Source organism: Chionomys nivalis, chromosome 6 (assembly GCF_950005125.1).
Source record: "Chionomys nivalis chromosome 6, mChiNiv1.1, whole genome shotgun sequence".
Taxonomy (NCBI): Eukaryota; Metazoa; Chordata; class Mammalia; order Rodentia; family Cricetidae; genus Chionomys; species Chionomys nivalis.
This window is the reverse complement of record NC_080091.1, coordinates 56360610-56383266: the sequence shown is the minus strand read 5'-3', so window position 1 is coordinate 56383266 and position 22657 is coordinate 56360610. Positions and strand designations below refer to the sequence as shown.

At 39.5% G+C, this 22657-nt stretch overlaps 1 protein-coding gene across 1 annotated transcript in view; it reads left to right on the top strand.

Moving 5' to 3' along the window:
- Nucleotides 1–4875: 4875 nt before the first annotated feature.
- Dhx15 (DEAH-box helicase 15) overlaps nucleotides 4876–22657 on the top strand; it is a 39417-nt gene continuing 21635 nt past the window's right edge. Inside the window, exons 1-4 of the mRNA XM_057771548.1 lie at nucleotides 4876–5095; nucleotides 10489–10924; nucleotides 14010–14203; nucleotides 21905–22064. Coding sequence (XP_057627531.1) covers nucleotides 5025–5095; nucleotides 10489–10924; nucleotides 14010–14203; nucleotides 21905–22064 — 861 coding nt within the window. The 5' untranslated portion in view covers nucleotides 4876–5024. The remainder of the gene's footprint in view (nucleotides 5096–10488; nucleotides 10925–14009; nucleotides 14204–21904; nucleotides 22065–22657) is intronic.

The window sequence follows — 22657 nt, the reverse complement described above, 5'->3', positions numbered from 1 at the left end:
GCATTCAGTCCCTGGAACATAAATGAAAAGAGAACTGAATCTCGAAAGCTGTCCTCTGACCTCTACACGTGTTCCCTGAAACATGTGCCTATCACACACAATAAATAAATGTTAACAAAACAGCAATTAAATCAACTTTATAGAAGAAAAATAAAGAATTATGTGATTTGATTCGTATACTAATTAGCTTTATTTTGTTAATGATTATACAATGTATATGTATATAATTGATAAAAATTGTGCACATATGTAGTGCAGTCTGTGAAACTACTAAGGAGGATAGCCAGGCATGCAGCGTGCAGACAGTACTTCCCAAGCATACCCTGGGAATCAAGAGGGGAGAAAAACAATGGCAGCCATCTGTGGGCATGCTCATTCCCAAGAACAAGAACCAATAGGCAAGCCCACACTGTGCCTCATTAATCCCACTCAAGGGAAAAGCATAGACTGATGACATCAGGCTGGTTCTGGGATGCCGAAATGATGTCTCTTCCTTGGACCTCCCCAAAAGGAAGACGTATTTGCAAAATCGTTTAAAAGGCATAGATGAGAAGAGAAGCTGTGTATACCGTAAACCTGAAGACCTAGGCAGAATATGTACCCAGGAGGGTGGAAAGTTTAGTTATTTACAGGTACCATTGAGGGAAATAGACCACAAGAGAGCCAGGAGCTCACTACACAAATGATTCGTTAGCGGTGACCTGAGGCAGATGGGGATATCTGCAAAATAGAGAAGTTACCTACCTTGGAGCTCTCATCACAGGAATGCACTGATGGCCAAGACAGCTTCTTCAGGCCCTGGAGACAGTATATTTCTAGAATGCTATTCCAGCGCGCTCTCTCTCTCTCTCTCTCTCTCTCTCTCTCTCTCTCTCTCTCTCTCTCTCTCTCTCTCTCTCTCTCTCCTCTCTCTCTCTCTCTCTCTCTCTCACACACACACACACACACACACTCCACAGAGGGTGGTCTAAGGCTTCAGATAAACAGCTGGCTATGAGGAGTGTCTTGCATGGGGAAAAAAGTTGTGTAGATTTTATGGCAAGTTCCAACGGAAGAATCAGAGTGTAGATTCCGGATCAAAGCCTTCACAACTGCAAAAGAGACTTATGTACCTTTCAAAATTTAGTTTTTTTTTTTTTTTTTTGGAGCAACGTGATACCCAAATAGAAACAGAGAAGTGGGAACGTTGGAAAGCAAAGACTTGATTTCCATTATGGTTGGTTTCAAACTACCAATATGTAATCCACAGGCCCCAAACAAGTTCCTAAGGGCACATATGGAAGTGGGCACAGCGTAAAGATCTTTGTTTCACATACTCATACCTATTAGAAAGTATTCATTTTACAGAAGGCACTAAAAAGCCATATACAATCCAAATGACATAAGCCAACTCCCATCACTACTGTGAGATTCCTCATACTATTGAGTCAGGAACAAGCCTAAGGGCTGCTATTGAAATCACATACTGCAGTACCAAGAGGCCACTGTGGAAGCACCAGCTGGAGGGAAACATTGCAGAGATGGCATGCTACCCTTCAGAGCGCTATGGGCCTTTTGAATGAATGACCTCTTCTGGAGCTACTTTCTTAACAGAACACAAAGGTCTGGGTATCTAAGATACTCTGTGTGGGGCGGGGAAGGTGTCGCTTGTTTTTAAAACTTATTCATTTATTTTTGATTTTTTTGAGACAGGGTTTCTCTGCATATCCCTGTCTGTCTTAGAACTTGCCCTGAAGACCAGGCTGGCCTCAAACTCAGAGATGCACCTGCCTCTGCCTCCTGTTGAGATTAAAGGTAGGCGCCACCACCACCCAACTATTTATTTTTATTTTAGGTGTATGAATATTTTATATAAACTCCAGTTTCTTTTTAATTTTTATTTTAAATTTATCCCAGTGCCTTTTTTACATAGAGGGTTTCACGATATAGCCTAGGCTGACTCTGAACTCAGAGTTCATAAGTTCATAGAGACGTCTGGCCTCCCAAGTGCTCGTGCATGAAGGGAATGGATAGAGGATATTTAGCAGGTAAGGGAGCAGGTGACATAGGCACAGGGAAGCATGATTGCGTATGAAGGAGTCAGGGTCTGTCTGTGCGTTCTCATGACTCACTTATGGATACTCCTTCCGAAAATGGCGGTGTTCGTTAGCATTGGCTGAGGATATGGTATTGTCTCCGGACACCAAAGAGCTCACCCACCAGACAGCCGTGCAAGCTCAAAGAGTTGGTGGTTCTTTGAATCAAGCAAGACGCTCAACACAGCACTCTCCAAAGGCACATCTGCATCCATGCTAGTGGGGGGCTGCCAATGTAGCCCAGTGGCACTGCCAACAGAATTTTGACTGTAAAGTCCACTGAAAGGAACTAAAGAAAAGTGAGGCTAGATCTTCAGGTTCTCCCTTGATTTCAGTGTCCTGGCTTAACGGGGGAGCTTTATCTCTTCTGGAGGTTCGCTATTGGCCTTCTTGTATTATGCTTGAGTCTGGCACTCAGTCCTCAGCTTTCTCTCTCTGACTTCCTACAGTTCCTCCGAAGATTCTCTGGTCTTTGCCTCTACTCCAGATGGATTTTTGTTCTGTTTGTTTGTTTTGAGATGCCGAGGATGGGGCCCAGTGCCTTGGGCATACTCCAAGTTGTAGATTGGCAAGGCATCCTGGCACATGCCTGGCATCTCAGTAGTCCAGATGTAGGGACCAGAAAAATCAAGAGTTCAAGGTCTTCCTTGACTAGCAGGTTGGGGGCCAGCCTAAGGCACATGGGTCCTTGTCTCAAAAATTAAAATTAAGTTAAAATATAATAAATAAATTTGAAAGTAATTGTTCTTCCTAAATCTTGTTGTCACTGCTTCTCCCATGTTTGAGAACTGTGTATTTTCTCTTGCTGGGCACCATAGGATCTTTCCCATGAGACCTTTGCTATGATCTGTTCTTCAGTGCAGCGCAGGTGAGAGGTTCCTTGTGATGTTTTTCTTGACACCATGGGTGACAGTCATAGATTACTGACTCTAAATCCATCACAGCACAGGCTTTCTTGGATTGTTCCTGGCAGTACAATTCGTATTTAGCAGGAGCAAAGCCCCAGTATTGCAGGAAAGACATTCATATACTGAAGCCCAACTCATCAGCGCTTCCTGGTGTATGATCTGAAATGACACCCTGCATTTGGGTTGGTCCCTAGACCTTTCTCTCTTGTACTTCTGGGAATGAACTGACCACCAAGCACATGGGCTGGAATGTTGTGGAATGTTGTGGAATTCTTCCATCTGATCCAATGACCAATTGGATGGCACATTTTGGACTTATGCGCGTGTTTTTCCCCCCCCTCCGGTATACGTGACCCCTTAAAATAAGTAGGGGAAGGGTCGCACACTCTCATGGGTCTTCCGAACAGGAGACAGTTTCATCACCCTTGGGTGGAACAGCATGAAGGTGGCAGAGGCTCAGCTCTGTTCTGTGCAGTGAGTGCATCTTATAGTATCTTATAGATTTCATTCCTTAATAAGAGTCTTTTTTGTTTTTGTTTTTCTCTGTAGCTCTGGCTGTCCTGGAACTCCCTCTGTGTACCAGCCTGACCTCGAACTTTCGGAGATCCACCAGTGTTGGGATTAAATGGGAATGCCCAAACCAGGCGGTGGTAGTGCAGGCCTTTAATCCCAGCACGGGGCGGGGCGGGTGGATCTCTGTGAGTTCAAGGCCAGCCTGGTCTACCAAGTGAGTTCTAGGACCGGTTCCAAGGCTACAGAGAAACCTTGTCTCGAAAACAAACAAACAAACAAACAAAGAAACAAAATAAATGTGAATGCCACCACCGCATGGCTACAGTAGAGTCTTAATGGCTGAATTTATTAGCTGACCTCCTCCTTTAGTCTTAGTAATCATGTCTATAAAATGCCTTTCTAGGGATCACTCTACTAATAACAGAAGCCGAGTGCTCTAGGAGACAGAGACAGCGCCTAATCTCTGAATTCGAGCTTAGCCTCGTCTACAGAGAGAGTTTCAGGACAGCCAGGGCTACACAGAGAAACCCAAACCAAACGAAGACAGAGGCAGAGCTAACACTCCGGGTGCCTTATATATACTCATATACACACAAACGAGGAATACCAGGGCAGAGGCAAAATAAGGTGCAGAGTACGATTACTGCCAATTTTCTGCACCCTATCCAAAACACCTATAGTTTGAATAAACAGATGTTCTCTGTGCTGTGGTGAACGGGCAAAATGAGTCGAGGTAAATTAACATTTTTCTCACCCTGTTGGGCATAGGGCATAACAACTGCAAATTCCGGTTCTGGAGTTATGAAATAGTTGCGTCTCGCTCTGCCACTTATCGGCTGGGTGATCATCATTAGTTTCCTAACCTTGCTGAGCTACAGACCCTAAAAGCAAAAGAAAAGACAGAGAGACAGATTTCCCTAACTCAGATCAGGCTTTTTTTTTTTTTTTTTTTTTTTTTTTTTGGTTTTTCAAGACAGGGTTTCTCTGTGGTTTTGGAGCCTGTCCTGGAACTAGCTCTTGTAGACCAGGCTGGTCTCGAACTCACAGAGATCCGCCTGCCTCTGCCTCCCAAGTGCTGGGATTAAAGGCGTACGCCACCACCGCCCGGCTCGGATCAGGCTTTTTCAACTTTCCCAGTGAACTCCAGACTGCAAGTACAAGCTTGAGGCACGTCCCCATCCCGCCCAGCCGCCGCTCAGACGGGCTCACCACTCCGGAAAAAGAGGGAGGAGCCCGCGGAGCTCAGAACCTCTCAGCCAATCGCACCGCGGGAGGGGCTGGCGGTCCCGCCTCCGCTCGGCGTGCGCGCGCACCGCGCCGGCACGCCCGCCGCGGAGGCGCGTGCGCAGGCCCAGCCCTCGTCGCGGCCGCCATTTTAGCTCCTGGTTCGGGCCGCAGCGAGCGGGCTGTGGTGGCGGGAGGGGTGGGGGTCCCCGCGAGTTGAGCAGCGGGCCTCTCCTGTGCGGATCAGGCCGCCGGAGTCTCTCTTCTTCCTTCCTTCCTAAGCGTTCGCTCTAGGAGTGCGAGGATGTCCAAGCGGCACCGTTTGGACCTTGGGGAGGATTACCCCTCCGGCAAGAAGCGTGCGGGGACCGATGGGTAAGGCAGGCCGGGGCGCGCGGTCGCGGCCCAGGCTTTTGTTGGCTTGTGGCGGGGAGCAGGCCCGGCGGCCGAGTCTTTGTCTGGCCCCGGGCGGCCGTGGGCGCGGGCTGAGTGTGTGCGGCGAGGGCGAGAGGCCTGCGGCGGCCACGAGGCCGCGGGCGGCGGGCGTGAGGAGCGGGCCGCGAGGCCTCGGTGCTCGCGTGAGGCCCTCAGCCGGGGAGAGCGGCCGGAAGCCGGCTGCCAAGGGCACCCGGCCGCGGGCGGCTCTGGGCGGCGGCGGGAGCAGTCCGCTTGCAAAGAGAGGCGCTCCCACCGCGGGGCTCAGTGTTTGGCGGGAGACGACGGGCCTCCTTCCATTGAGGCACTTGAGAGGAGGCCGTTGCCAACTTCCGCCCTCCGGCTGCCCTCCCGCCATCTCCTTTATTTCCTGCTTTGCTTAAAAAATCGTCTCTGCTGAGCATCACTGGGGTAGGGTTGTGAAAAGATGTGTGCCCACCTCCGCTCCATAAGTTATTTCCTTTCCGTTCTCCACTTTGGACTCACTTTTCAAAAGTGTTGTTAAGCATGTAGGAGCAAACATACCCCACGTGCCGATTGAGAAATGCTCGCACCGATTCCTGATCTGGCAGTTGGGCTCCTTTCTTAGACTTTCGCAAAGGGAAGAGGCATGTATCATGTAAGCAGTTATACATGTAATGCAGTTACCATTTTCCAGGGTTTTTTTCCCAGTTCATACACTGGTTTATATTCCTGCTCGCCACTTCAGGCCGTCGTGTGTTTTCACTTCGGCAATACAGAGATCTGTTTGGTTAATTAAAGCAAAACAGAATCCACAGAAGACAGAATATCCAAATTTGTTGCATGATTTCATCGTTTTCTTGTGCCCTGTGAGTTTTATTCACGGGCAGCCCTTCGGAGTTTTGAGTTCTAACAGTGTGAAGTATAGGTCAGGATAGGATGTGTTCTGATACTCTCATAAGATTGAAGTACTGGATATGGAAAGCACGTTTGTCACTTTTGGATTTTGTAGTTTTTTGTTTTTTCTTAAATCTTGCAATACTGGGCATTGAGATAACAGCACCACAAGACAGCTTCTTAGTCTCCTCAAGCAGAAATCCCAGTTAGTACATGGGCTCGGCCACAGTACTTAGAGGTAGAAACACAGTGTATGATATTTTCCAAGGGAGAGCAAAGTTACAGTGAGCTTTTCCATACTTTCTACTGGCGTCTAGGATTCTGTCTTTCTCAACATGAAACTGAGTAGTTAGACATCACCACCTGTCGTAATGATATCTATATTGGATTGATAAAGGCGGACAGCATTTAGTTATGAACTTCTGTGAAGCTGAAATGTCACATTTGGTTAAGGTGCAACTGACTTTCTCTTCTCAGAAGTCACATTGGAATAAACACTGGAAAACGGTTCATTAAGTGTTTTTTCTGTGTATTTTCACCATTCGGAAAGCTTTTATTGGGATTAGGGGTTCCATGTTACAAGTGTAGTGGTTTCCTTTTTTGCAAAACAACCGTGGTACAATGGACTTTTGGGTGTTTCATGGTAGCTTCATATTTCTTTTGAATATTACATGTTTGTCAGTGAGTAGAGGAGAGTTAGCTCATTGTACAGTAATTCCTTAATTTCTAGAGATTCTGGAGGGCAGTTTTTACTCTGTTTCCTAAGTTTTTTTGAGTAACTTTTCTTATAGAAGTGGTTTTCTTTGGAAATGAGTTTATACAACATTTGTGCTTGGTTCCTTCTCCAGCCACCCCTCACTTAGTTTGAATGTATTTTGGACCTCCAGGGATCCTTTACCCCTCCCTCCCTCCTCTTGTTTATTGTATTTGACAGCATAGGCTTGTGAACCCAGCTGTCACCAGACCCTGTTGTCTTGTCTTTCCAGTACTCTTTTGTGTGTGTACGTGTGTACACGCCACTGCTTGTGCTGTTTGGAAGAAAACATGGTAGTCAGTTACTTTCTTCCACCATGTGGGCCTCAGGGATCAACTCAGTTTTCCAGTCTTGGTGGCAAGTGACTTTACTGGCTGAGCATCTCACCAGTTTGGGAAGAATCTGAAGATATGGACGTTTTCATTTTAATGCTTTTTAGTATTCCTGATCAGAACTTTTAATTACGGAATAGTACCTGATACTGTTGGAGGTGCTTTGTATGTAGAAGTGTGTTTCGGTGCAATCCTGTGTGGTATCTGAGATTAAATAATCAGATGCAGTGGACAAGAAATAATTCTCACGTAAAGATATAAAGGGGAAAAAAAGCTGTAAATTCCTCCGAATCTCCGAATCTTCATTTACATCTTTGGAGAGCATATTTATTCATGAGTGAGAACAGTAATAGCAGTGAGCTCTCAGGATTTGTGTGGATGTATGCTTTGATTTTTTTTTTCACTCATCATTAACATTAGCCTTCCCATAGGTTGCATAGTACTCCAGTTGTAAGGCGAGTCTCCTGTCTTGCTCAGTGATGTTAAGTGATTCCCACGTTTTTTTTTTATTTTGTAGATGGAAAGTATTAGCGTCCGTGTACTTAGAGGTTCTGAAAGTGAGATTGTCAGAAAAAGTAGTATTAATATAATATTCTAATGTAGACTAGTTCCATCATTATCAATATATTTGTGCCTATAATATATATATTTGTGAATATATATCAATATAGTATATATTATATATCAATATATTATTCTATGTACAATTTAAACTGAACCATCAGTAGTAACCAGTATTTGTAGTGCATTTCAGATATGCCAGAGAACATTGTTACAGCATCAGCTTATTTAATGTTTTTAGTTCCATATCAGTGGACACATCTTACATGCAAGTAAGGAAACACTGTTCTTGATAAATTTCAGTGTTGACTAAAGAACTATTTAGAGTTCGCTCTTTTCTCTCTCTTCTTCCCTGCCCCCCCCCCCCCAGCCCCAATAGCTCTGGCTGTCCTAGAAACTCACTGTGGACCAGAGATCATTCTGCCTGTCTCTGTCTCCCAAGTTTGGGGATTAAAGATGTGTACCGCCACACCAGGATTGTTTTTACTTTCTTTAAAATAATGCTTAACTAGTAATTTTTTAGAACAACTTTTATGATCAGTGCCTATTTAAACAAGAAACCATGCACATGGACAAGTGGACCTATGTATGGAGAGGGCTGTAACAGTTTTTTTTTTTTTTTTTACCTTTGTCATTCAGAGTAGCCAGTGTGAACTGCAACATTATTTCTAGGCAATTGAATTAGTTTTCTGCATTCCAAATGTTTTCTTGATGGTTCGTTAATATTTTCATTTTGCAGAGTAGATAAGGGAGTCTTATGTCTTTCCTGTGGTTTTGCAGCTGTGGTTGCCATGCCCCTCTTTTTGGGCTGTGTGTGAAATTCTCACTTTATTGATCAGCAGGTTCTTGTGTTTTGCATTGCACTTCTTTCTCTGCTGTAGTAATAGCGCTATAGGTGAAATGTGTCCTGGAAAGGGTGTAAGTGTAGGTATTAATTTATCACATAGCATTACATGGATTGCTTTGCCTAGTATCTCTCTTTCCCCAGTTTTTGTTGATTTGGAAAGGTTAGGTCCGTCTCTTAACTGTCTGATTCCATATTCTTAAATATGGAAGGTGCTTATTCAGCTTCTTTTTGTCCTTTGTAATGAAGAGATGTCTACAAAGAAATTCTTTTTTAAAATTTTCTGTATGTGGGGGTGTTGCTCCTGCTTGTTATAAACAGGGTTTCACTGAATCAGAAGCAGACTGTTTTGGCTAAACTAGCCTGCAAACTCTCAAGATCCACCTGTCTCCCTTCACCATCACCAGTGCTCGGGTGACAGGTACCATGAGGCCATGCCTACCATACAAGGGAGCTTCAGATTTGAACTCAGGTTCTCTTGCTTTCACAGCAAATGCTTTTACCCACTGAACCACTAGGCCTGCAAAGGTATCTAGTCCTTGAGCTGTTTGAGTCTATATGATTCTTTGCTTTATAAACTTTCTTAACTCACATTTTGCATGTAAACACCCACTTAAGGAACACCTAAATGAGAAGCAAAATTAACAAAGGTGATGGTTGGGGATATTTTTCAAAGATAGGTTAAGGTTCAAGTTTGAAATTTTGAGACTTGTATTTCTGTATTTTCTCTCTATACCTTTCCCTTCCTCCCTCTTTTCCTGCCTCCTTCCCCCTTCCACTCCCCCTCTCCGTTTTCAAGGCAGATTTACTGTCCTGGAACTCTCTTTGTAGCCCAGGCTGGCTTTGAACTCAGAGATCTGACTTCCCTTGCCTCCCAAGTGCTGGGATTAAAGGTGTACACCACTATGGCCTGATCATTTTTCTTAGTATTTTTTTTTAAGTAATCTTTTACCTATATACTTTTGGTTTCTTTGGGTTGTGGGTGACAGGTGAAGCTTTATTTCCGTTTTGTGTCCTATGTTTTATAATTCTGTAGTAGGTGGATATTAGGATGGGAGAAGTCCCATGCTATTAAGGCTTTTCTTCACTGCATGTTTGTACAGAATAGAATCCCATATTTTTTTTGTTGTTGTTTTTCAAGATAGGGTTTCTCTGTGCAATAGCCCTAGCTGTCTGGAACTAACTCTAGACTAGACTAGCCTTGGACTCACAAAGGTCTGCCTGCCTCTGATTAAAAGTTTGTGCCACCACCACCCAACGAGAATCCTATATTTTAAGAACTGGATCAGATAAAAGTTATCGGTTTACCAGTGCTGTATTTAGTAAGCATTTTAGTTGTATTCTGCTTAAGGTCGCTCCCCTACTTGACTGGAGAGTGAATGTTCTTTCTTGCTATGCTATATAAATACTTGAGTCACAGGAAATGGACTTTATTTATGTGTTGTAAGTAAAGAGCAATGACAGGCTTAAGGATTTGTTTCTGTCATCTCCACAATGACTTATTTTAGTTCGAGCCAACCATATGGCAGCTTATGTATGGTATATGAGTTGGATTTACTCTATTAGGATTATCTGTTATAGATACGAACTCAAAGAGATCAACCTGCCTTTATCTCCCAAATGCTGGGATTAAAGGTTTGTGTCACCATGTCTAGTTTCAGGTTTTCTCTTTTAAGTTATGTTATATGCATTTTTTGTTGAGGAGAGCATGGAAGAGTTGGTCCGCTCTACTACCATATGGGTCCTGGGTATTGACTTCAGACTCCCAGGCTTGGTAAAACCTTTATCTGCTGAGTCATTTTGGTGGCCTGTGAATCCGTTCTTAATGTTGTCGTACTTCAGGTTTTAGAAGGATGAAATGAGAGACCTCATCTAGTAAAGATGTTAATGGTTGGTGTACAAAGAATCTGATCATTTCTAATAGTTCATTGAGACACATGTTTTTATATATAATCCTCTGATTTCTCAATTTTTGTATTTCCAGGAAAGACCGGGATAGAGATCGTGATAGAGAAGACCGATCTAAAGATCGTGACCGAGAACGCGATAGAGGAGATAGAGAGCGGGAGAGGGAAAAAGAGAAAGAAAAGGAATTGAGAGCTTCCACCAATGCTATGCTTATCAGTGCTGGATTGCCGCCTTTAAAAGCTTCTCATTCCGCTCATTCAACCCACTCAGCTCATTCAACACATTCTACACATTCTGCCCATTCAACACACACCGGACATGCAGGACACACATCACTTCCACAGTGCATTAATCCATTTACCAACCTGCCCCATACGCCTCGATATTATGATATTCTAAAGAAACGGCTTCAGCTCCCTGTTTGGGAATACAAGGATAGGTTTACAGATATTCTTGTTAGACATCAGTCATTCGTACTTGTTGGTGAGACTGGGTCTGGTAAGACAACACAGGTGAGTTGTAAATATGTTGGTGTTTAAACTTAACTATTGTGCTGATTGGTCATGGTGGTCGTTTCCCATTGTCGTGTAGAATTCCTTGAAGAAGAGTACTTTGGCGATCACTTTTTAGTGACTTTCATGGTATTATTCCAATAGAGAGTATTGGGTTTAGTCTATACAGGAAAAATAACTGATGTTTTCTCATCTTGTTGAGTGTGGCAGGGATAATTTCCAACACATTTTAGCCCTGAGATAGTAGAGTTATGAGTACAAAGTTTGTTTTCTAGTGCTTGGGTAGGGAGATCTGAACCATTGGGGTAGTTGTTTCTTTGTTAAAATATTTGAATTATGTGAATAGTGTCAAAAGTTATCAGTCCCTTTTAATTCCGGCATTTAGGAATAAGGTAGTCAGGTCGCTAAATTCAAGGCTACCCTTGTCTACATGAGTTACCATCTCACAGAAAGAAAAAGGTTAGAAGCCAAGCAGTGTTGGTGCATGCCACCTTTAACTTAGAAGGCAGATGCAGGCAGATCTCTATGAGTTCGAGGCCAGCCTGGTGTACAGAGCGAGTTCCAGGACAGACTGTAAAGCTATAGAGAAACATTGTCTTGAAAATCAAAAAGGAATAAGAAAGAATGAAGAAAGATTGAATTCAAGCTGTCAGGTTTAATGGCAAGTGCCTTTAGCTAGAGTTTACTTGCTGACCATAATGCTTTATTTGTTGGCTTTGGGGGCAAGTATGTTTATAGATTTTGAACTGACTGGATTTATTGTAGCCCTTCTTTTCTTAGGGAGTATGTCAACTTATTGTTCCATAAGCATCCATAAACTGGTTATATCTGTGAACTTAAACTCTTACTAATCTGATACGTGAAAAGTAGTAGTGCTTGTGGCAATTCATAGGCATTTCCTTGCCGAGTTGAGTGAAATTTTTATGTGTTCTGAAAATGTGCAAAGATAATATGCTTTTATTGGATTATTTTTTCATGCCTGTGAATATAGGTGAACATTTATAATTGAGTATACTGCTAGGCAAGTGCATTGATCTATATGCTTTTTTTTTTTGAGCAACGATCTTGCCATGTAGTCTAGGCTTGCCTCTAGTTTGGCATCCTTCTGTAATCTGTTACTACAGACATGGAACTTCATGTATGGTTTAGGATTTACTTTAAATTTCTTTTTAAAATTATGTACTACAATTCAATTTAAGTATTTCATGGAGACATTTTGATACTGTAGCAACCAAAAATATTAAAAAGACTTAATTGAGAGACAGTATGATATTAAGAGCTTAAAGTTTTAGCTGTGTGTGGTGACACCTTTAATCTCATTGCTTGGGGGGCAGAGGCAAAAGGGCAGCCTGGTGTACAGAAATAGATTCCTTTCCAAAAATCCAACTTTTATGTGTTGAAATCTTTAAGAAAAGATTCTTGAAGATTATAGATCTAAATTTATTAATGTCATTGAATTTTAAATTATTTCATATATTTTGCCAGTAAGTTTACATAATATTACCAATCTTCGTTTAACTTGTTTATCACTTTTGGAGAGACAGGGGCTATGTATTTTTCATATTTTATCCATTTTAAGTTTTTTTTATAGCTCCACCTTTTAAGATATTTTGCATTGTGCAGATGAGCATATAATGAGAACTAAGTGCTCTCTATCAAGGCAGACATTGTTATTAGGACTATGTAAAATATGTACCCTACTAGAAAAGTTTTGTTTGAAAAATTATTTTTTGTAGAAACAAAACACAAGTTTACAGAACTTGGGTTTTTATTAGGAATTAATAGGTAAGTGTATTGCTTTGTCATCAGTTAAGAATACAAAGAACTCCTAAAAGATTGAGATTTACCAAATTAACCTATCTTGTTTCTAAAATGAGGTTAAATCATTCATTTTATTGGAATGGATTTTTTTCCCAAAACCCAAACACTTAAGAATTAAGGATTAATTGTTCGTTTGATCTGCTAGTCAGTGGTTTGAATTTCACATTACTTGGTCACCATATTTTATTTTCTACTTTTGGAGGATGATCTGTGAAATGAAGGCAGATAAATACAGCTTTCCAAGAAAAGCACCTGACCATAGGTCTGTTGGTTTACAGAACTAGGGGAGATACTGTTATCTTAGTTTGTAGTTTTCTTTATGTAAGTCCTTAAAAGATACTATTTTCTTTGGAGAATATCATCGTTACCTCCCCTTTGTGTTTTTTTTTTATGCAATAGTTAGCCTATAATGGCTGAAGTAATCTAAATTATATAACAGTGTACCAGCTGAGGTTTTTCATCAGATAGTATCATGTAAATGCTTAGATCCAAACCCTCTGCATTCTGTAGCTTTAGAACCTGTTGTGATCTCAGAAGCTTTGATGGAGGCAGGCCCAGGTACTTGTAGCAGAGGATTCTTACTGAAGGTGGTGAACATCGGCATCTTCCTATTCTTTCTAGAGAACCAAACAGTGAGAGAGTCCCTTCGTGTCTCCATAGTGTAACAGCTCACCATAACGACTACCTTGAGCTCAGAATTTTCTTTTCCTTGGCTGCTGCTCTCAATCCTATTGAACTTGAAGGTGGCAATTTAAGAACTTACTTTTAAGATGGTACCTAAAGTACTGTCATTATGTATACCACTCCTGGAGGAAAAGTAACATGACCTTTTGATGGATTGCAATTTATAGTCTTAAGAGGATATATATGATAGTTGTGCTTAAACATTTTATAATTAAAATGTGTTTTTCAAGACTATATTATATTTTACTTTTGAGACTTTAAGGTTTTTAAAGGGTGGAATTTAAATTGGGTGTTTTTTTTCCCATTGTTTAAAAAATAGTTATGGTATGGCTTACTCTTGAGCTTATTGAGCAGTCTGAGTGGACCTAGCTCACCCAGGAGTATAGTTATATCACATCAGTGTTACCTATGAACACTTCTACCTTAAAGAGTTCATGTTATTGTAACCTGAGTTATAAACAGTTTATTTGCATAATAGAACTTTGTCTTAGATTATTAGAGTGAAATAAAGTACTTGGTGGTGCATATAGTTTGTATTTAAGTAAAGTATAAAAAAATTAAATGTGAAATTGCTTCATAGATACCACAGTGGTGTGTGGAGTATATGCGATCATTGCCAGGACCCAAAAGAGGAGTTGCCTGTACACAGCCCAGAAGAGTGGCTGCAATGAGTGTGGCTCAGAGAGTTGCTGATGAAATGGATGTGATGTTAGGCCAGGAAGTTGGATACTCCATTCGATTTGAAGACTGCAGTAGTGCAAAAACCATTCTTAAGTAAGTACTCTATCTTTTAAATGGATGTTTTTTTAATTGTCGTTTTCTACAGTTAGCTTCTGAGCTTTATTGATGGAGTTAACTGGTTTTAGAATAGTATGAAGTAGACTGTCTTAGACATGCCAGGTGGCTTCTTAATTTTTTAATAATTTTTTCTTGGTGATAATATATCCCTCAGTAGAAATTCCCATTTTAAAGGTCAGATTTAGTTATGTGGTACTACATCTTCTGTGAAATGTTACAGATGTCATAAAATGTGAAGTATTAATAGATTGTTCAGTTGAATATGGTAAAGAGTAAAAAAAAAATCACTTATTAAAAAGTTACTTTTAGAACACTAACATGATTTTATTTGTGGGTAAGGGAAATTAATAGTATAGTACTTGTATGTCAACTCATGGAGGAATCCTTTGTTATAATGTACTTATGATAGCTCCTTAAGATCCTGCTTCCTTCTATGCTTATGACCACATTGAGCCTCGTAACTTTTGCTTGCCTACTTGTTTTCCGTATCTTATAGTTATGTTCTGCATAAGTAGCGATATATATTGTCCCACAAATCTTACTTTCTTCTGTTTCTTTTATGTGTTGGCATTTATAGAACATTTAGTCAGTTTTAGAAATAACTTGGTTACGGTGTGATTTTCAGTTGCATTGTAAGAAGATGATGTGTAGCACATGTTGAGTGATCAGTGACATGAACCTGTGGTGTGGATAGAACTTATAATGAGATAAATGAGACTGATTTGATTGAATTAGGAAAAGAATTTTAAATGTCTGGAGAAGGAGAACAGATGAGATATTTTTGTTTTTAAATATTTAGTATGTTCTTTAAAATGTGTAACTTAAAAACAACTCTTTTATTAGAATATCCAGTTACTTTTTAGCTAATATACTTTTTTTTTTTTACTTCTTGGGTGTGCTTCCTCATCTCTCAAAGGATTACTTTTTGACATTTGATTAGTACATTTATCGTAAGAAAGCAGTTTGGAATTTAAGAAAGTTACAAGCCTTAATAGCGTGTGTGGTAGAAAGTAGATGAAGGGTAGATTTTCAAAAGATGCGTCTTTGTGGAAAACCAGCTTATTTTAAAACAGTGCAATAGTTCAAAGAGAAAACATTTTTGGTATTGTATTACCTTATTAAGCATTTCCTAGAAATTGTAATTAAACTTTAGGAAAAAAATGTTCCTGATAAACTTATTGGTATTTTATAATCTGTTCAGTAGTTTAAGCTAACTTGGCATTGCTAACAGCCTTGGAAATGGATTTATTTCTTCATTTTCTTAAAGAAAAATTGTAACTATTATTTAATGAGAAGAGTGCTAGTGGTAGTTTTAATTGACAGAACTGACTGCTTCACTAAGCAGCCTTTGTAAAAAGTACCTGGATATGTTTGCTATAGTAATGTATTATTAACTCTGAAAACTCACATATTAAAAATAGTTAAAGCTTTAATAAATTTAAGGTCAGTTGTACAGTTGATTTGAGTAGGAAGAGTGTATGCATAGAACAGCTCTTTACAGTAGATTAGCTATTTTTCTATCTAGAAATTAAAGTCCTCATATGTTTATCAAATAGTCAAATGAACTTCTTTGGTTTTTTGAGACAGGGTTTGTCTGTAGCTTTGGAGCCTGTCCTGGAACTAGCTCTTGTAGACCAGGCTGGCCTTGAACTCGCAGATGCGCCGTCCCCTCCAGCCAAATGAACTTTTAATACAAAAGAATAGTAAAGATTTTTCTTAGCGGTATGGTGAGTGGGCAGGGTTTTGTATTCGATTAGGTGATTGTTAGGTGTGTCAGGGCCTCAAGCTTATTTTCCCTGATGCTGTTTTTGGATCGAAATTATGAAATACAAACAAGCAAATTGAACATAGTTTCTAGGAAGCTAAAGAGTCTGTCCAGCTTGTGAAAATTAGTGGGTTAGGTAGGGATGAATGCCTCTGTTAACTGTCATACATCCTGATGTGTCAAAGAAGACATTGGCTCATAATACCTTTTCAGTGCACTGAAGAACTTTGTAGTATGGATTGCAGTAAATAATAAGAAACTTCTCAGTTATCTTCATGGAACAGATAGTTTATGAAAGGGAACAGTTTGATACTCATAGAAAAATATTTTAGAGTTGACTTCATGGCTGGAATTACTGGTAGTGAGGATGATAATTTTTTTTTTCAGATGCACAATTAGAAGAAGGCGGTGGTGGCGCACGCCTTTAATCCCAGCACTTGGGAGGCAGAGGCAGGCGGATCTCTGTGAGTTCGAGACCAGCCTGGTCTACAAGAGCTAGTTCCAGGACAGGCTCCAAAGCCACAGAGAAACCCTGTCTCGAAAAACCAAAAAAAAAAAAAAAAAGAAAAAAAAAAAAAAAAAAAAAAAGAAGAAGCTTGATATTGAGGGAACCCAGCATTTAGCAAAGCATACTCAGCTATTTAGCTATTTACCAGTGCTTTATGTGTTCGACAGTGTAGTAAGAAATTAATCTGGTCCATGTCCATCAAAAGCAAATAGCAGATACAAGGATTCAGATCAGAACATGGTATTTACATGGAAGACTAACTCAAGGATTCGACTTAGATGAGAAATTGGTTTGTCAGGGTGTTGGTAAGGAGTCTAACCCAGAATCTGCATTCGCTAGGCACGTGTCTCAGTCTTGAAAAATTACTGTTTAAAATCTAAGACCCAAGTGAAGCTAATAGAAGGATTTATATATAGGGTGAAAGAATTTCAGGCATATGGGATAGAATATTTTTCTTTGTTCCCTTAAGGAAAGGGTTAGTTTTTAAGCCTTTAAATATATAAAATTTGAGTGTGGGTTTTAGCACGGCCCACCCTAACGCATATGTGTGAGTATGTAACAGAACAACATGTGGTTCTCTCCACCATGTCGATTCCAGCAGATCAAACTCAGATTATCAGGTGTAGTGGAAGTTCTTTTATCTGCTGAGCCAGCTTTCTGTGGTTATTACAACTGTGCGTGTGTTTGAGATACGGTGTTTGTAGCCCTAGCTGTCTTGGCCTTTGCTAGTACAGACCAGGATATCCTAGAACTGAGTTATGTCTCTGACTCTGCTGCCGAGTGTTGGTTTAAAGGTATGTGCTATCGTGAGGAGCAGTTAACTTTTTTGCTTTGGAGAATACTATAGTATAAATAAAAAATTTATACATTGAACAAACTTGTATAAGCATTTTTATGCCAGATTGCTTTTAAGATATCAAAGAACTAGATTATTATGGACACATTATAAAATCAATGCCAGCACTTTTAATGTCTTGTCTAGTTGAGCCATAATTATCTTTGGAATAGGATTTATGTCTCCATTTTTTACACTTGCCTTGTATGTAACTTTTGTAGGTTCTCCTTCCCTTCTCCACTTAATCTGAGGAAGTGAAATAGGCAATAGAGGAATGTGAAACTTGTAGCTTCAAGAATCTTAATGAATATTTAGCAAAATTAGGAAAGGAGGCAGATTCAGTAATATCCTTAAAAGGTTCTGTTGATGAAGTGGGACCTGGGGATCTAGTGATTTATGTAATTTCCTTTTCATTCTGAATATGTTTCGGTTATCTGAGTAACTTTGGTTTGGAATTTTAAAGGAGACCCAGTCTGGGGTTAGTATATTAAACAAAGTATGTTGATATGTGTACAGCCCTAAGTAATTACACGCAGATTAGCAGTGTGTAGTCAACATGGCTAATAGTTGCTGCTGGTGGTAGTACATTTCTGGCATCTACATCTAGTAGTTCTCACTGTTGCCTAGTGATTCTCAACCTGTGGGTTGTTACCCCTTTAGGGGTTACATATCAAATATCCTCCATATCAGATATTTACATTATGATTCATAACAGTAGCAAAATTACAGTTATGAAGTACCAATGAAAATAATTTTATGGTTGGGGTCATCACAATATGAAGAACTATATTAAAGGATTGCATCTTAAGGAAGGTTAAGAACTGCTACTGCATCCAGTAATGTGATATTCTTTTGTACTTATTCACGTTTGTCAGGCTATACTTGATCCTGTGGAAGTTACCAAGAAATGTTTGTTGATAAAATCCTGAACTATCTTGAATTAGTAGTAATGTTACTATTTACATTGTTAAGATGAAAACATGATTCAATAAACTTAAATTATCTAGGAGATTTTCATGAATTTAAAATAATTTTGGGTGATAGGCTCATAGCAGTAGTTGTTCAATTAGTTGGCTGTGAATATATATGCAGACACTGAGATTATTAACTATCCAAACTGAGTTTGTTGGAATGTCTATGACATAGCCAGGAATTATAAATAGGCTGTTTGTAAAGAGATCTTAATAATAGACAACAGACTTTTTGTAAAACTCTTTATTCATATTGACTAAGTTTGCGCGAAGTTCTTAATGGTATAAGTGTTTGAGTTAGCCCATGAGAAGTTCCCCGTTTTAACAGGGTAAAGTTGAACTACTCCGGGTTGGGGACAGTCTCTATTAAAGAACTATTTTCTGTTAATGAAGCCATTTTTGCTTTGTTCTCTGTGTTACTGTTGGCATCCAGAAATTCTATAGCTAAAGGAATGCTAAAAGTAAATAGAGTTGACACTATTTTGCATTTGTGAAAATGAAAATAATCCAGAAAAAAATCACTATCTGTATTAAACTTGGACACTTGCTTGTCATTCCTTAAAGATTAAATAAAACTTTATGATTATGTGTTGGGCATCTAGAAAATAAAATTAAAATATATAAAAACATTCAGAGGTTATATGCAAATAGCAGGCTAATTTATATAAGACCCAGATTTTGGTATCCCCTTGGTATACTGAAACCAATCCTTCAAGGATACCATATTCAAAAGATCATAATGTCCTTGAGAAATGTTGATTCTTTACAACCTTAAGTTGCTTTTGCCGAGTATTGGTGGCACGCACCTTTAATTGCAGCACTTAGGAGGCAGAGGCAGGCCTGGTTTACAGAGCTAGTTCCAGGACAGGCTCCAAAGCTACAGACAAACCCTGTCTCAAAAACAAAAAATGGCCCGGCAAATTGTTTTCTATACACTTCTTTAAATAGGCATATTAATTTGGCTGTATTCATTTTTCTCTTTGCTGTGACCGTATACCAGACAAGCAACATAAGGAAGAAAGCCTATTTTTGGCTTACCTTTTAAGAAGGGATGGGAAACACCATGAAGAGTGCATGGTGGTCAGAAGTGTGAGGCAGCTGCTCATACCCTATCTGCAGGAAAGAAGTAGAAATAAAGCTCAGGTGGTAGCTTCTAATCCGGGAGCCCAGCCTGTGGCATAATGGCACAGCCTCACATCTAGAGTGGATCTTCCCTCTCATTTTAAAGTTTCTGGAAACACCTTTATAAAAACATTCAGAAGTTTATTTTCACTAGCAGCCGTAAGTTAGGAGTAACTTTCATGCAGTTTATTGGTCGCTCTCCTATGTTATTTGTATATATTAGTTGAAAAATGCTTAAGCTAGGATAGTGTTGCTCAGCACCAGCTTTTTGTTTTACTTGGTTTTAACTTATTAAGTAATTATGATTATAAGCCTGTATAATTTAGAGACATTAACACACCGGTTTTGTGACTTTCTTATAAATTGGAGTACACCTTATAATCAGTTGAAGTCTGGTAACTAGTAGGCGTTTGGAGGTTGTTATTACCTGTGAATATTTGATACTGGTCTAATTCAAGTATTGTAACTTCAGATACACAGTATGAATTTTTGGAAATAACAGACTGAATTAATCTGCTAATTAAAGTGTTTTCAGAAATGTAGGGTTTCCTGTTGAAAAATTAGCAGCTGATAGTCCAGAAAGGTGTAGTGGCAGCACTGAGGTATGATAAATAGGTATTTGAACAAATATTGTTGAAATAATTAGTTCTTTCTTGTCCCCCTAAAAGTTAAAATAAAAATTTTGTTGCCACCAAGGCATTTATTCACAATTACTTTGTCACTCATTTTAGTAACTCATATGGCAATTGCCAAGTGCTCTCAAATAGATGAAAAATTTCAAGACACCTAGAAACTACTGTGACTTTTTAGGTGCTATGCTGTATTGTTACGACATTCAGTCATTGTTTAATTGACAGTGTCTTTTTTTCATATCCTTAAAATAAAATCTTAGGAGTTGATTCCAGAAATGGTGGTGTTTTTTTATTTTTAAAGGAACACTAAAGAAACACAAACTGTATAAATAGGGACTAGGTATTTTGGCTCTTGTATAACAAGCCCTTTCCTGGCATTTGACTCGTGCGTGCATAGTGAAGGTATGTTGTCAGGGTTTTTGTCCTGCCCATTTTCCGCAGTCATTAAGTCCAAAGAAATCACACAGGGGTCTACATTAACTATAAACTGATTGGCCCGTTAGCTCAGGCTTCGTATTTCACTTATAACGTATATTAGCCCATTATTCTTGTCTATGTTAGCTCAGTACCTTTTTTAGCGAGGCAGTTACATCTTGCTTCTTCTGTGGCTGGGCCAGAACTGCAGATCAAGCTTTCCTCTTCTCAGAATTATCCTGTTCTCATTGACCCACCTCTACTTCCTGTTTGGTTGTCCCGCCTATACTTCCTGCCTGGCTACTGACCAATCAGCATTTATTTAAAATATAATTGGCAGAATACAGACTGTTTTCCCACACCAAAGGTATACTTTGCCGAATATTTTAAATAAATTTATGATTACTTAGATGAAATAAAGAGAGGGGTTCATTATTTTGTATGCTGTCAGAATGCTGAACTTAACTGCTTCATAGGATGGTATAAACTGAAGTCAAGTTGGCTGCTGAAAGATTGGTTATGGTTAGACATAGGACAACGAACTAAAATGAAGTCATAAATAATGGCTTCGGATTTAAATTTCTAAATAAAATAATGGGTTTTTATTTAACTGACCATGAACCGTGGCTTTAGCATTGAAAGGCATACTATGTTTTTGTCTAAGTGCCAAACTTAAAGATAGTTGTTCTGTGCTAGTTACAGCACTGGCCTGAGTGGAATGGACAGGAGATGACTGACAGTGTTTTACAAACCACCCTTGATCTGATACGACTCTACTGGTCCCTTCTGTAATGGCTGAATTCCATATTAACTGCCTTCTCTGAAGCCATTTCTAAGCCTAGCTTCTTTCCATTTTTTTTTAAACTCACCATTCAGTCTGATGTCATTTACTTTTTATTTTACACTTAAGTATCAACATTCTTATGGTGCTGATGCTGTCATTCCCAGAGCTTTTAATGAATGAACCCATTTTTGACCCTTCGATCATTTCATTGGTGTTGGGGAGGATAGCAAGCAGACTTCTATGATGTCAACTATTGTTAACATTATCACCTTAAAAAGTTAGGGTTTAATTTTCCCCCCAAAATGTACATTTTTTATGTAGTAACATTTTAATTGTTTGATAGCATGAAACAACTTAAAATGGTTTGTTTATTGGCTTGTTTTGGATTTTTTTTAGGCATTTTTTCCTTTTTTTAGTTTATGAAAGATTGGTTTTAGTGTTTGTATGAAACCATGTGATCATTGTATGCCACAGTTAGGAGTTATGTTTCTCAGTATATTGCAATATTTGGTAAGATTTTATGATAACTTTCAGGTACTCTTAAACTCCTCTTGAGTCTAATTTTTGCAGTTGTTACTTATGTCATTATGCTTAGTTTTAAAATCACACAGATGAGTCTCGACTAATGTTGCCTTTGTGGTTGTAGGTATATGACTGATGGGATGCTACTTCGTGAAGCCATGAATGATCCCCTCCTGGAGCGTTATGGTGTGATAATTCTTGATGAGGCTCATGAAAGAACATTAGCTACAGACATTCTCATGGGTGTTTTGAAGGAAGTTGTAAGACAAAGATCAGATTTAAAGGTGAAGTCATTTTATTTTTAGTCATGTGTTTGTGTGTGTGTGTGTGCATGCGCATGTGCATGTGCGTGTAGGAATGTGCACATGAGTGCTGAGGCTAGCAGAGGCCAGAGGTATTGGATGCCCTAATATAACCGGGTAGGAGCAATTATACACAGGGCCAGCATCCCCAAAGAAACAGTCTTATAAGTGTGGTGACACCTTGTAATCCCTGGGCCAGAAATGTGGGTATGGGAAGATGCCTGGGCCTTGGGCCAGCCCGCCTGAAGACCCTAACATACCTAAGGTTTTCAAAATACACTGCTCATTAAGATAATTTAGGAGAAATGAGCAAATTTTATTAATCAGTAATAATATTAGCAGATCTTTATTTCCATAATGTATAATGAGTGTATCTCTTACATAGGGGTTACTTATCAGATAGTCTCGTATTTTAAAATATAAATAGCTACAATATTCCTTTCTGCATTTTTTTTATTTGTGTATTTATTTTTTGAGAGGTAGTATTTCTTTTTCCTTGGCTTGTCCTGGAACTTGCTCTGTATGTGGACCCAGTTGGTCTTGAACTCAAATCTTCCTGCCTCTGCATCCCAAGT